This window comes from Schistocerca serialis, chromosome 1 (assembly GCF_023864345.2).
Source record: "Schistocerca serialis cubense isolate TAMUIC-IGC-003099 chromosome 1, iqSchSeri2.2, whole genome shotgun sequence".
Lineage (NCBI taxonomy): Eukaryota > Metazoa > Arthropoda > Insecta > Orthoptera > Acrididae > Schistocerca > Schistocerca serialis.
The window spans coordinates 288,264,718-288,279,792 of NC_064638.1; the positions used below are offsets into that span (position 1 = coordinate 288,264,718).

General features: G+C 40.9%; 1 protein-coding gene across 1 annotated transcript in view; it reads right to left on the minus strand.

The window, feature by feature from the left end:
• The window catches only part of LOC126468380 (probable Rho GTPase-activating protein CG5521), a 276,527-nt gene that overhangs the window by 80,532 nt on the left and 180,920 nt on the right, over positions 1-15,075 (minus strand). The window contains exon 29 of the mRNA XM_050096545.1: positions 3,832-3,981. Within this exon, the coding sequence (XP_049952502.1) occupies positions 3,832-3,981 (150 nt within the window). The remainder of the gene's footprint in view (positions 1-3,831; positions 3,982-15,075) is intronic.

Below are 15,075 nucleotides of genomic sequence, written 5' to 3' on the forward strand. Positions count from 1 at the left end.
ATATTGGGTGACAAGGGGGATGCTTCTGTGTGGTCTGGGGGTAGGAACATTGTTGTTGGATGTTGTTTTTCGCCACTCGCTATCTCCGTTTTTAAGCAACGTGTGTTCTTTTCTCCTGATCTGGACATACTTGCTTGGTCTGGTCAACTTTTTCCGTATTTTTCTTATTTAGTGGTCTTCCTTTGGTATTGAACGTTACCAACAAAATTTCTTTCCTTCTCGTCCTTCCCTCCGCGTTTTATTCCTTCTTATGATTACTATTTCAACTTTAGTTATTTAATTTCCCTACCCACCAGTTACCCACTATGTACCCTAATCCTATACCACATTATTTACATTCATTCCGGAAACATGCATTCACCGTAGCCAAACTGCATTCCCACATACTTTTCCTCCGGTCCTGCTTAACCTTTGGAATTACCCCTAAAGGGCTTAACTTAAAAGTTCCCATCTCCGGGTGCAATTCCTCCTTCCACCAGTCTCTCCTGGACTTCCAGAACCTTCAATCCTTAGCCCTTACCCAACTTGTCCTGAATCTCTACACTACTTCATGTAACCACCACTCCCAACAGCTCCTATCTCTCTTCAAAGTCCTCCACCTCTCAAACCCTTGCTTGGAGAACACACTCAGGAACATCATCCTAGAAGCCAGCTGCAAACTTGAGTTCCATGCCACACACCACCTGAAAAAATTATCCACAGTGCTAGTGCAACACCTAAGAAGTGGAGTCCCTCTCCCTATCCCTCACAAACACCAACCACAGAAGAACCTTCAACAAACCCCCCTCATAGCCAACAAATCTAGCCTAGCCACCCTACTCAATCTCCCCATCCCAGCACATACCCCACACAGACCAAATCTCAACTATAACCACAGTCAAATGCCACATATCACCAGTCCCAATTCAGTCCTAAACCTCTCATCCAGATCCCTCTCTCCTCCAGAGACATCTGTTCTACCAAAAGGCTTAACCTTTAGCCCCACGCCTAAATTCAACCACACTGCCCTGGCTAAAGATCTCCTCTCATTCACCCGGAACCTCAACTGGAAATATCACTTCACTACCCAAACCCAGCCCCCAAATACTAGACCCAGTGTTGAACCCTGTCTAGAACAGTTCCGACTGTCTTCTCAAAGGGATCCTCCTCCCCTCCCCCAAAACCATCCCTTGCAGACATTTCAGGAATTCCTCACATCCAGTGTTGCCTCCCAGTCCTTCGTGAAGAACATCCCGACAACCCCCAACATCACCCCAGCTGAATCCCATGACATTAAGGAGCTGAAAATAGACCGCTCTATTGTCATCCTCCCGGCGGATAAAGGCTCCACAACTGTCGTACTTGACCGTGTGGAGTATGTGGCAAAAGGACTGCGTCAACTCTCCGACACCTCAACCTACAAAGCTGTTACCCAAGATCCCATTCCCTCCATCCAGACTGAGCTGCAAAAAATCCTAAAAATCCAAGGTCCCTCACAAGGCCTCACAATGGCTTCCATAGACTTACTCACTCCACCTGAGCCACGTACCCCTACCTTCTACCTATTACCCAAAATCCACAAAGAGAACCATCCTGGCCGTCCCATTGTAGCAGGCTTCAAAGCCCCGACCGAACGTATCTCAGCTCTGGTAGACCAGCACCTGCAACCTATCACCCGCAGACTCCCATCCTACATCAAAGACACAAACCACTTCCTAGAACGCCTCAAATCCATTCCCACTCCTCTCCCACCTGAAACCTTTCTTGTCACCATAGATGCTACATCCCTTTACACAAACATCCCACATACCCATGGTCTCTCTGCCCTTGAGCACTACCTCTCCCAACGCCCACCCGAAGATCTTCCAAAAACCTCGGTCCTTATCACACTTACCAACTTCATCCTCACCCATAATTACTTCACTTTTGAAGGCCAGAACTACAAACAAAACAGGGGAACGGCCATTGGAACCAGGATGGCTCCGTCCTATGCCAATCTCTTTATGGGCCGCATGGAGAAGGCTTTCCTGAAGACCCAACAGCTGCTTCCCCTGGCCTGGTATATGTTTATAGATGACATCTTTGTGGTCTGGACTCATGGTGAAGAAACACTCCTTAATTTCCTCCATAACCTCAACTCCTTTTCGAATCTGAATTTCACCTGGTCCTTCTCCAAAACCCAACTACCTTCCTGGATGTTGACCTTCATCTTGTTGAAGCTCACATCCACACCTCTGTCCATATCAAACCCACAAACAAACAACAGTACCTTCACTTTGATAGCTGCCATCCTTTCCACATCAAACACTCCCTTCCCTACAGCCTAGGTATTCATGGCAAACGTATCTGCTCCAGTGACGAATCCCTCAACAATTACACCAATAACCTGACCAATGCTTTCCTCTCCCGCAACTATCCCGCAGACCTTGTCCACAAACAGATTTCCCGAGCAATACATTCCTCCCCATCCAACAACAATGTTCCTACCCCCAGACCACACAGAAGCATCCCCCTTGTCACCCAATATTATCCTGGCCTCAAAAACATCAACAAATTACTCCGCCAGGGATATGACTTTCTCAAGTCAACCCCTGAAATGAGATCATCCCTTGACAAAATTCTCCCCACACCACCCAGAGTTGCCTTTCGTCGCCCCCCAACCTCCGTAACATCTTTGTTAAACCCTACAATATTCCCAGACTACCTTCTCCACCCAGCGGTTCCTACCCCTGTAACCGACCCCGCTGCAAAACCTGCCCCATGCATCCCCCCACAACCACCTACTCCAGCCCCGCTACTGGTAAAACATACACAATTCAAGGCAGGGCCACATGTGAAACTACACATGTCATTTATCAACTGACATGCCTGCACTGCACAGCCTTTTACATCGGCATGACAACAACTAAACTGGCTGAGTGCATGAACGGACACAGACAAACTGTCAGTCACGGAGATGCCCAATACCCAGTAGTGGAACATGCGCTCCAGCATAATTCTAGGGACCTAGGAACCTGCTACACCGTATGTGCCATTTGGCTTCTCCCACCCAACACCAGTCCCTCTGAACTGCGGAGATGGGAACTTGCACTCCAACACATCCTTTCATCCCACCATCCCCCTGGACTGAACCTATGTTAAACAACCTCAATCCCATTTACTCTTCAGTCTTCTCCTCTTTCCCTTTCCTCTTTAGCCATTCACGCATCTTTTCATCCCACATAGTTGTGTTTATCTTTATACTATATACCTCTTTACTTCTGTATGCATCCTCTTTGGTTTGAAGCTGGCACAGTACTTACAGTAGAATATCTTTGGCTTCCCTCTGACAACCATGCCTCCATCCTTGCTACCCTCCCTATTTTCCTTTCACTGTTGCTTCATAACCTGGGTTGTGAGTAACTGAATCTCCTTTCCCTTCTTCCCTTTCTATCCCCTCTCTCCTCCCCGATGAAGGAACATTTGTTCCGAAAGCTAGGAACGTAAATTTTCGGTTCTGTTTTATGTGTATCTATCGGCTGTACTGAGCTGAGGTAAGTACTGGCCAGCCCCTCTATCTCTTTGTGAGTATTTGTTTCACATCTCATATGAGATTTTCCATTAATCATTTAGAATTTAGAATTTTCTCAGTTTTCTCAAGTATCCATTCAATTCATTCTTATAAGTCTGTCAATGGACATAGGAAGCACCACCTTGGAAAAAAAAGGTCTTATGGTTTGCTAAAGGTTAACTCAATTAAATTACAAAGACAACAATGATTCATCAATAACATGACATTCTCACCAGGAAATTTTAGTATTTACTATGTTTAGAAAAGGGAGGGGAGCAGAGAAGGAATTTGTATTGGCTTACCTGGATATTTGGGGCAGAAAAAACTTCTGCACTGAGCTCATCAGCAGAAAGGCCTGGTACATCATCTTGTTCAACTACCATTGAAGACAATCGAGCTGCCCCTATGCCCATTGGAAAGTGGCCAAGGTGATTTACAAGATGCATTAATACCTGTAATTGGAATTACAGTATTATTTACTAGTTAACATTGCTAATTTCCACAGAATCCATTATTTCTTTATACACATATAGGAGTTCTATGTCGAACAAAAAAGTTTAACCAAAAAGCTATATGCCTGAAACTGGCTATACGACAGTAGTAAGAGGAGTGGAATGTAGCATACAAAAATCAGTCAGAATAAGAATCTGTCGATCAGCATAAAAATTCCGAATGTGTGCATGAAAACACATTACCTATAGAAATCATAAGCAAAATCAAGTGCGTACCGGATGTCACAGATGGCTGACACACAAAATCACTTAACACTAGAAGTACCTTACCGGTCAATCTGACCAGCAAGCGTTGTTTAACATCTCATAAATAGCAAACATTGTAATTTAGGGGGTTTATATTTCATGACTTATGTACTTTGGTGGTTTATAATTTCTGTAAAAGACACACATCTATTACAAAAACTAAGTGAATTATAAACATTTTTATCCTAAAGGACCACAGTCAGTCATTTTGGCTGCTGAATACTTTTTACATCTGCTTAGCTTATTTTTATTTCACTGTTGTGATCTCATTCTCTCTCTTTCTTTTCAATTTACTTTATTTAATGGAAGATATGCCACACTTCTACTGCTTGCACCCTGTCAATCCATTGTTGTGCTCTGCAGTAGTTTAGTGCTCCTTGATATTATGGTGCATTGGTATTTTCGTTTGGATAGAGAATTATTGAATTACTTTAACAGTTTACCAAAAGAAGATTCAGAAAGATGATAAGTTGGGTGATAAAGATGATGTCGAATATCAGCCTAATGAAACAGAACAGTGTGAATTATCAGTCAGATGATGATATTCTGAACCTGTACAACAATATACAAACAATGCAGTGTTTAGGGGTTTGATTCCAGTGATACCACAAATTCCTACTCGCGGCCGAGTATGAATTTTTTTTTTTTTTTTTTTTTGAGTGAAATTATTGTTATGTTTTTAAGTCTTGTGTTTGCAATCTTATCATTTACTAGAGTGAATCAAAATGTAGGTTACACTTATGGCCATTTATTAAATCACAAACACAGAGGCAACATGGCTATGACAACATACAATTTAAGTTCACTTTTCCACATAGTCCCCAAGAGACCATAAACCATTTCAGAATGGGTAACCAACTTTTTGATTAAGGCTGCGTAGAAATCACCTCCAGTGCTATCTAGCCACATTAATACACCTGCTTTCAGCTCATCATTGTTTCAGAATCAGCGTTCCCCAAGACCCTCTTTCATCTCGTCGAACTTAATAATCGCACTGTGGTAGGTCCGGACTGTAATGGACGATGCTACTATACCTGCCACTTGAATCGCTGAAGCAGGTCTGACATTTGGTAGGCCGAGTGCAGTGTTGAATTATCGTGCAACAAAATCACCCTGACACTCAATTTTCCCCACCGCATTTCTTTAGTTATCTTATGCAGCTGCTGCAATGTTTGACAATATGAAGCAGAATTGATTGTCATGCCTTTCGGCATAAATTCCACTTGCAGCACACCGTCCATGTCAAAGAACACTGTCACCATCACCTCTCCTGCTCAAGGTTGGGCTTTAGCCTTCTTTCGTTGTGGTGATGTGGTGTGCACCCATTCCATCAATGTTCTCTTTGTTTCGGGGGGGTAAAATGGTGCAACCACATTTCATCCCCTGTTATGATTCACCACAGAAACTTGCTGCCCTCCACAGAATACCATCCCACAGAAAACCTTTCCAAAAATGACAGTGGTGATTGGAAATGTTGTCCCTTGTGAACATTTGTGAGCAGCTGTGGGATCCATCTGGCACACAGTTTTTGACATCCAAGGTCCTGGTGGACAATGGAGAACACACTGCCACACAACATGTTCTGCATGCTGACAATTTCCTGCAGTGTGATACTCTCTAATGATCACATCCATAGAGTCAACATTGCACAGTACTGGATGTTGGGGGCCTGTCTTCGTGATATTCGTCAGTGAGATCCGTGCGTCCAGCATCAAAGTTTTTACACCACTTTACAATACCTGGGTGAGAGATTGAACACTCACCATACACAGCATTTATTTCATGGTGAATGTCCATGCAATTGAGCCATGTAGCCCACAGAAATCTGATTGTTGCACGCACATCCAATTTGGAGCGAACATCCAGTTGATGCACCATTGAGCCTAGCCTGCTCGTACACACAACATGACAAGATACCACACCACCCGTCCTATTGGATTTCAGTAGTTACTGTCATGGTTACTCACTGGCCATGGTCACGACACACAGCGTGCTCTCGCTGCAATCCAGTGAAACTTTCTCTTTGATTTGCCCTCATATCTTGTATCCTGAGTCCAGTAAACTTGTCCCTCTGCACAGACTTATTTCCTTTTATAAAAATTGATATTACTCTAGAAATCTTAGTAAGCTTCCAGTCATTGGCGATATTCCTGCTCTTCCAACATTCGTTTAAGAGATGTTGAGTTGCAGACGTATCATCATTCCTCCATATTTTAGCAATTCAGCATTAATACCTTCCCTTCCTGTCACTTTTCTGTTTTTCAGTGATGTTAAGGCACACGTTATTTTATCAGACTGTATTTCATCTAATCCCTTGTAATCTATTGAATTAACTTCAGTTGATTGTGCTCTATTATCATACCACAATCCCTTGAAATGATTTACCCATTGTTTTTCTTCAATACTGTTTATTTGTATCTTCTCTTTTTCTATCATGTTTAAAGTTTTTAAAACTTTGTAGGCCATTTATTGTCTCTCGAGAACACTGTTCTCGATATTAGAAATAAATCTATCCCAATGTTCCTGGCATGCTTTTCTAACTACACATTTAGCAATATTTCTGCTTTCCTTGGAGTATTGCTTCTTCTTCACTATGGGATGGTATAAATATTTACACACACACACACACACACACACACACACACACACATATATCCTGTTTTTCTTTAACAACTTTCATTATATCCCCGTACCACATTTTTAGACCCAATCTTTTCCATATTTTTTTTCTTCTTTCCGAGTGCTTCTCCTGCTACTCTGAAAACCACATTCTTTAGATACTGCCATTCTTCTTCTATACTATGTTTAGTTTTCAAGTTTTCTAGCTCTTTATTTAATCTGCTTTGGTAAAGTAGTATAATGCTGTCTTCTCCTAGCAAGTATACTTAATAAACACTTTGATCTTGTAGGTTACTTATCTGTTTTGTCATTTTTTTCCATTTCGCAAAAATATCTATTCTGGAGATCACTATAAAATGATCAGATCCTATATCTTGTCCTCTATAACTATTGTATGCCTTACTTGTCCCACTAGCTTATCATTTACCAAAATGTGGTCAATTACTATTCTAAGACCTCTACTGGGCCAAGTATACTTCTGTATATCTCTCCACCTGAAAAGTGGATTTGTTATTTTTAGATTATTGTAAGTGGCAAAAACCCTTAGTATTTTCCCATTTTTAATTACACACCGGTTCTCCAAAAGGCCCTATAATATTTGTTACTGGGATATTTCCTATTCTGGCATTAAAAACACCCATAATAATAATCTGGTAAGTAGCACTCACTACATTTATTCACAGTCTTCTGTAGTTCTTCAAAGAAAATCCTTGACTCATACTTTTTTCCCCCCTCTTCTAATGCACAACCACTTGTTGCCTCTTCTTTAGTTTCCATATTACTGTTAGTACTCTTTTGCTCATGTATGTGCACTCTTTGATATCTCTCTCTCCCCATCTCCTACGCAGGAGCAATGCTAAACCACTGCTTGCTGTTTCATTTTCTTCAACTCTACTATATAATATTATGTAATCTTCTATATACAAGGGGTGTCCAGAAAGAAATGCTCTTTTTTTTTTTTTTTTTTTTTTTTTTTCTCAAAGTGACTGCAGAGCATTCTGACCACTGGGTTAGGTGGTAGAGGAGCTTTAAAGCGATGCCTCCGTTGGTCTGCTCCAAGCACTTGCGGCATCAGGATCGCTGGCTCTGCACACTTGTTTAGTGCCTGTGTCATGAAAGGCAATGGAACCATCACTCGAGCACAGTTACGCAATAAAGTTTTGTTTGAAACTGAACAAGCCACTTGTGGAGACCAACCGATTGTTAAAGCTTATGGGAACACTGCTCCATCATATTCACAAGTATTGTGGTGTTTGAAAGCATTTAAGGAAGGGCAGGAAGAGCTGGTCGACGAACCAAGGCCTCTTGGTGTACTAGGAGTAGGGTGTGTTGGTTACCAGCCATCTGCTCAACTCCCTGTCTAAGAGCAGCAGAATTTTCTTTTGAGGTTGTCTCCCTTAGCAAATATGTTCTAATAATTTAAAGGTGCTTCAAAACTCACCTTTCAACCTCACCCATAAGCTACACAACAAAAGCAACTGTATGCCATGCACTGTCCAGAGGTCATGTGACTGGTGTCCCTTTGTACCTGAGAGTGGGGTTTGTTGGCACAGCTGTGTTGAATTCCTCAAGGTCTCATTCATTCATTAAATTTCAGTGGACATTTCTCAGAGTTCTGATTCTGAACAATTATGCAGCCTAGGTAGACTCTGGGATCATTGCCAAACTTTGACCGTTGGAGATAGAAAAGGAAAATTACCTCCTCACAGGCCTTGAAACCAAATATCATTGGGGTAAAAAAAAGAGTTTCCCCATCAGAGTAAGATAGGAAAAAAAAGAAGCAGCCTGACCAAAGTAAGTGGAGGTAATAAACTTAGCTATGGGCCTATGTGGTTACCATCCATGTTCTCCCAATAAGGCAGCCCCCAACTGGAACTACACTTTGTTATCTCACCATTTCGAGCTTTTATATTGGTTGATTTCTCGAAAGTTGAACAAAGGCTGTAGCACCCAAACATATCTTTTCTCAAAATAATTGATGTCCTGAATGGTTTCAGCCAATACTGGTGCAATTGAGTAGTCATTTTATTCGCACAAAACACAACTGAAATAGTTTAAAAATGTACATTTCAATTAGAACCAAGGTAAGGTAATCTTGGTAGCAGAAGTGTTTTTTAATAGCTTCCAAGACAATTTCAGATTAATGCAGAGAAACTGAAATGAACCCTTGAGTGGGTGTAGGCGAGTAACTCATTATACAAAGATGACTGGCCATATTTTTCTGAAACAACTGATGTAAAGGAAATGGTAGAAATTGCACATCAGCCTCATGTTACTAATATATGGCTTACACTGCTGAAGCATGTGCCTACAACGTGGTTATTAGGCAGCCTGCAATGCAACAGTCTCGCAACCCAATCCAGCATTCATGAAGTTTCACACGTAAGCCTTCAAGCCAGTTGTGGCTGCTGTCAATCCACCAATGTAAACTTGACACTTAAGATAAACCAAGAACAAAGTGCATGGCTGGGGCAACTCACAAGCTGTTGATAGTTACCACTTAGTGATGTCAGGCACCATGAAAATTTTTCCTTTATTCAGCAAAGGGACGTCCAGGATGGGTAAACAACAATATGGGAACAATAGGCTGCTACTCACCACATAAAAGAGGTGTTGAGTCACAGACAGGCCTAATAAAAGAGACAGCTAACATATTTAATCTTTCAGACAAAGTCATTCTTCTGAACGAAATAGAAAGCACACATGTACGCACACACGCATACACCCCCCCCCCCCCCCCCCAACCCCATATACACAAACAGATATATGGCCACTGTCTCTGGGCACTGGGGGCTGAAGGACTTTGTTGAAAAGCTGAAATATTTTTGCAGTCTTGTTCACAGTGCCTCTTGTGAACACCCCCTCTATATGGTGAGTAGCCATCTGTCCTGTCCATATTATTGTTTTCCTCTAATAAGTTTGTTTATACTCATCTAAATTCCCAACATTATAGACACTGCTAAACCACCCTGAACAGCACTGAGATGTTACCATTACTGTTTGGTCTTGACTTACAAAAACAGTTGGGCCTTTTAATTCCTTTTCATTTCTTTTATTTATCCAGAGATCATCTTCCAATGACACTAGATTTTTCATCATACAATGAAAACAAATAGTTCAAAAATGCATACATACAGAATATTTATGTCTGCTTTGTGAGGATAGGACAAGTGGTCAGCTGTGGCTCTTATGAAAGAACCATCCTTACATATGCATGAAATGATGTAGGAAATCTTAAATCAGGATGGGCAGACAGAGAAAAAACTCCATCCTCCCAAATAGGGCCAGTGCCTTAACAATCGCACAGCCTCATTCAGCTGGTCTCTATTGCATAATGTCCTCTTGTCATACACTAGTTCTGTAAGGTAAGTAGCACCAAAACTACAACTACGACAATATGTCACTTGCCACAAAGATATCATTGATTTATCACAGGCTGTTTATTGTACTACAGGAAGAGTTCTGCTTCATCAAACATTAAATTGAATAAAGTTTCTGGGAGATTTTGCAGGACATCAGAGTATGTGCCTATTGATTAGCCAGCAAGAAACCTTATCATCACCTTCTTCCACAACAACCAGTTTGCAAGGATAGAATCATAAAGTAAGTGTGAAAATCTCCCTACATTGTGGAAATCATATAATGGCTCATTTCCCTGTTTCAGCATTCTGTAGTGTCCAGAAACACAGCAATGTCTCTCATGATGCTTGGTTTTTAATGTAGAGTCCCTGCATTTTATTTTATTTTATTTATTTATTTATTTATTTTTTTGCACGAATTTTGTTCAAATCTAATGCGTGGGAAAAACATACACTGCTGTGTCAAAATTTCTTGTTCTTAAATTACCTGCACAAAAATGTATGGTTTCTTGTTAGTCCACATTCAACTAAAATGATACTGTGCTGACTACTTAGAGGCAGAACCCCAACTCACTTCACAACAATAGCTTCGGATAAGAGCTAGTAGCAAACCATGGAGTTACTTTTTCTGCAGCCTGTACTTTTGCAATGCCACAGTGTCTTTGTATGGCAAATATCAGTATGTCAAGCATTTTTTCATTAAAAAATTCCAGGACCTTGTCTGGGTTTGGTCGCACGAATCTGGTTACAAAAAAGGGCATACAAATCATCATGCACTACCATAAGGGTTTTGATAGTGTTCTGCTTTGCAGTTTTAAAACTAGTCTGACAGTAAATTTGTTGTGTACACTGTGCACAAGAATGATAGTTCAAGATAATCAGCATTACAGTCATGTTCACAAGATGACCAGACTAAAAAAAATTTGCACACAACAAAGACGAAAAGATATGGACAAATTTTCTGTCACAGCTGCTGTTTCTACCTGTGACTTTTTTTTAGTGTGGTAACTTATAAATAGAGCTACAGTTGCACTGATTAAACTATGAAAAACGTGCACTATTCTGGGCAATGTTTCTCCTTAAGAAAACATGTCTCTATGCCTTACCTTTTTTTTTTATTTGGGGTTAAATTTCCCCATATACACCTGCAACTTAAGACACACAATAATTTGCTTCAATTATGCATATTAATTACTCCCATGATGAAATAACTACCCTGTATATAGAGTGGATGGGGAAAGGTTTCTGTTGCATAAACTCTCACAAATGCATATTTTTTTATTGAGTTGTATTAACAAAACACACTCTCTCTCTCTCTCTCTCTCTCTCTCTCTCTCTCTCCCTCCCCCCCCCCTTTCCCCTCCATCTCTCACCTCTCCCCCCCCCTTTAACTAACCATAGAAAAATTTAAATGGTTATGTGACAAATATGGTGCAGAACAGTGAAATGGAGCCTGTTCAATCCAATCTGATTTAAGAATAGATCAAACTGAGCTGATAAATTAAGAACATTAAGAGCAACAGAATTTTCTTCTGCATCATGTTCCAAACACAACATTAGAAGCATCCTAATATAAAATAATACTCACTAGTGAGCTTATAATAGACACTACATCAACTGTAGATGAAAAAGACAGCTTACAAAGATTGTCAAGCACAAATATACTGTTTTTGTTAACTGAAAAAATTGAAATATCTCGAAAAGTACACATTGGATTAAAAAAAGTTATAGTTCCAATTTGTCTGTCTTGAAGGGGGACATCCCATGATTCCATAGTTAAGCCTCTCACCTCGTGCATGGGTGGCGAGGTGCAACTTTGAAATCTTCAATGGGGACACCGGCTTCTTGTTTCAGATTATGACTCTATGGCAAAATCTACATATGTTTTGTCTGAAGCATTTTCTTCATTTCGCCACAGACGGAGAGGGTGGACAGGCCAGTATTTCATAACTCCTAATTGGAAACTCTATCACAATGTCGTATTCCTCCGACACATCAAACTACTCAACATGCCACTGTGGCTGTGGGTTGATGCGAATGCTACTCAACTTTTCCAACTAGAAAACATGTTCAAACTTAGTATTGCCAACTTCAATACACTCAGTGATCCACTGTTAAAATGACTGTACACAGGAAAGAGCCATATCTGCTGGAATGTCAGCACAGGCATTTCTGATACAGCTGACCATATGTTTATGGCCTATTGGCACTTGCTAGTACATCTTACCTTTTAAATATTCCCATGGAAAGAAATCCGGCAATATCATATCCGGTGAGCTACTGGGCCAATTACTAGGTCTTCCCTGCTGATCCACTGACCACTGTAAACATGGTCTAGTACCTGCTATGTTTCAATTGTGTAATGCATTGGGCAAATGTCATGCTACAACCACGTATATTGTCAAATGTCCATAGCAACATCCTGTAGTAGTACCAATAGTTCCTGTTCCAAAAACGTTTGCTATTTGTGTCCATTCAACATGCCATTGATAAAATACAGGCCAATGAATTTGTTCCCCATGATGCGACACAATACGTTAACCGACCAAGGACATTGATGGCCATCTTGCCGTAACCAGTGGGGATTGTCTATGTTCCAGTAATTCGTGTTATGCTGGTTTACACTGTGGTTTGTGGATGTAGACTCATCGGAAAACAGTACCTTGGAAAAGAACATGGGGGTCATTTGAATTAGTTGAAGTGCCCACTCACAAAACACTACCTGGTTATGGAAATCGGCGCCGTGGAGTTCTTGATGCAGTGGCATGTGGTATGGATGTTACTTATGACGAAGCAGTACTCTAACAGTACTACCTATGGACATACCAAAATCGCACAGTAATTGCTGTGTACTTATCCATGGGTCGTGGTGCACTGCCACTAGTACTGCTATTTCATTAGCTTCTCCTGTAATATGTTTGCTTTGTTTCCATTTGCTGGTCTGTAAGCTGCCATCAGGCATTCACAACCTTGTAAAAGAACAAACAAGAGCTAACTTCTCTGGGTAACACTCAGCATACCAGGCAACAGCAGCCTCAACATTTCTCCTACATTCTCCATAAACTTGAATCATCTCGAAGTTTTCTTCTGTGGTTGCAACATTCATTGTCCCCTTGCATGTCTGCTCTCCAAAAGATAGTCAGGGGTGCAGGCAATAAACACTGCACAGGTATTGTGATGTTTAGAGCTGATATCTGTTCTACACCTGCACAATACATGAGCTCCAGTCGCAATGTACTGCCTGCTATGATACATTGCGGTATGTTATAAAATACTGTCCTGTCTTATGCTCACAGCATGGAAGTGATGTCCCAAGTGACACTGCATATTCAACAGCCATCGAGTAGCCTTAAATTATGATTGCGTACCCATTTCTATTCCTCTGGTTACAGCATCAGCTGTCGAGAAATGAAGAAAATGCTTCAGACAAAATGAATGCAGATTTTGCCACAGAATTGTAATGTGCAATAAAAAAAGTGGGGATTCTGATAGAAGATTTCATAGTTGCCCCTTGCCAGCCATGCACAGGGTGGGGTGGAGGGTAGAATGTGGTATCACTGCATGTCCCCCTTCGAAATAAACAAATTGGAATTATAACTTGTTTTGATCCGATGTGTAGTTTTCGAGCTATTTCAATGTCTTCAGTTAACACCCTGTACACAGCTATTTTATTCTTTCTTGCAATGTAAACTCCTATTCTTTCTTGAACTCATTTTTACACATTCATCAAAAAACTTTCCACAAAATTTACTCAAAATTTATTCAGTCTATATGTCATTTAATTACATACTCCCTTCAAAGCACTTGTTTTGCATTTTACCCACACATGCTCAAGCAGAAAGTTAAGCATAATGGGATCACTTTAGATAATGCTTTTAACTTATGCAAGCAATATCAGTGCTTCCAATTTGAGACTGATGATTCTTTTACAAAAATTTTGTAATTCTGGAACAGTGAGAATTCACCAAAATGTCAAATTAGAAAAGCAAGAACATTTATATACTGGCTCAATAAGGTCTAATGAGATAAATAAATGAACATCATCCCAAGATACATTAAGAATACTAACAACCCCACATTTCATTAGGAACCTTATATGCACGACTACTTTAGTAACTGTGGCTGATGCCTTTTGATCCAGCCACCAACCACACAGTAGAGTGCTGCTAGTTGCCACACTGCCTAAATACTTGCAACTCATCTGCAGCACAGCAGCCATTACAATATTTGGTGGAACCACATCCTCGGATACAGCGCTCTTATTGCCAGTGCTAGCTTGCCTCTGCAAGAAATGTGCTATTAACACGATTTGCTGGTATCTTCCACAAGACAAATTTACAGGTCACTGACCAGCCACTTGCTAGTCAATTGACACACCTGTCAGAACCTACAGCATCATGTCCAAACTGAGTCCTCACGCATGCTTTCAACCACAAACTATGCACATCTACAGGTGTTTCCAGGCTATGTCAGTGCTACACGATTTAGGACGAGCAGTGCACTTAACTCAATGGCTACACTGGTATAACGGAGTGGCTCGTATACATTCAAGAACCTGTCTTTGTGTTTGGTGTCAATCCTTATCACGTCAAAGCAATATTTAATGATCAAACAATTGAAAATCTAGGATGGAATGTGACAATATTATGGAAAGGAAAGTTGCCACTCACCATGTAGTGGAGATGCTGAGTCACAGTTGGGCACAACAAAAAGACTGTCACAACTAAAGCTTTTGGCAAAAATTGACAACACGCATGTGCACCCACGTGCATGCATGCTTGCATGCACACGCACACACACACACACACAC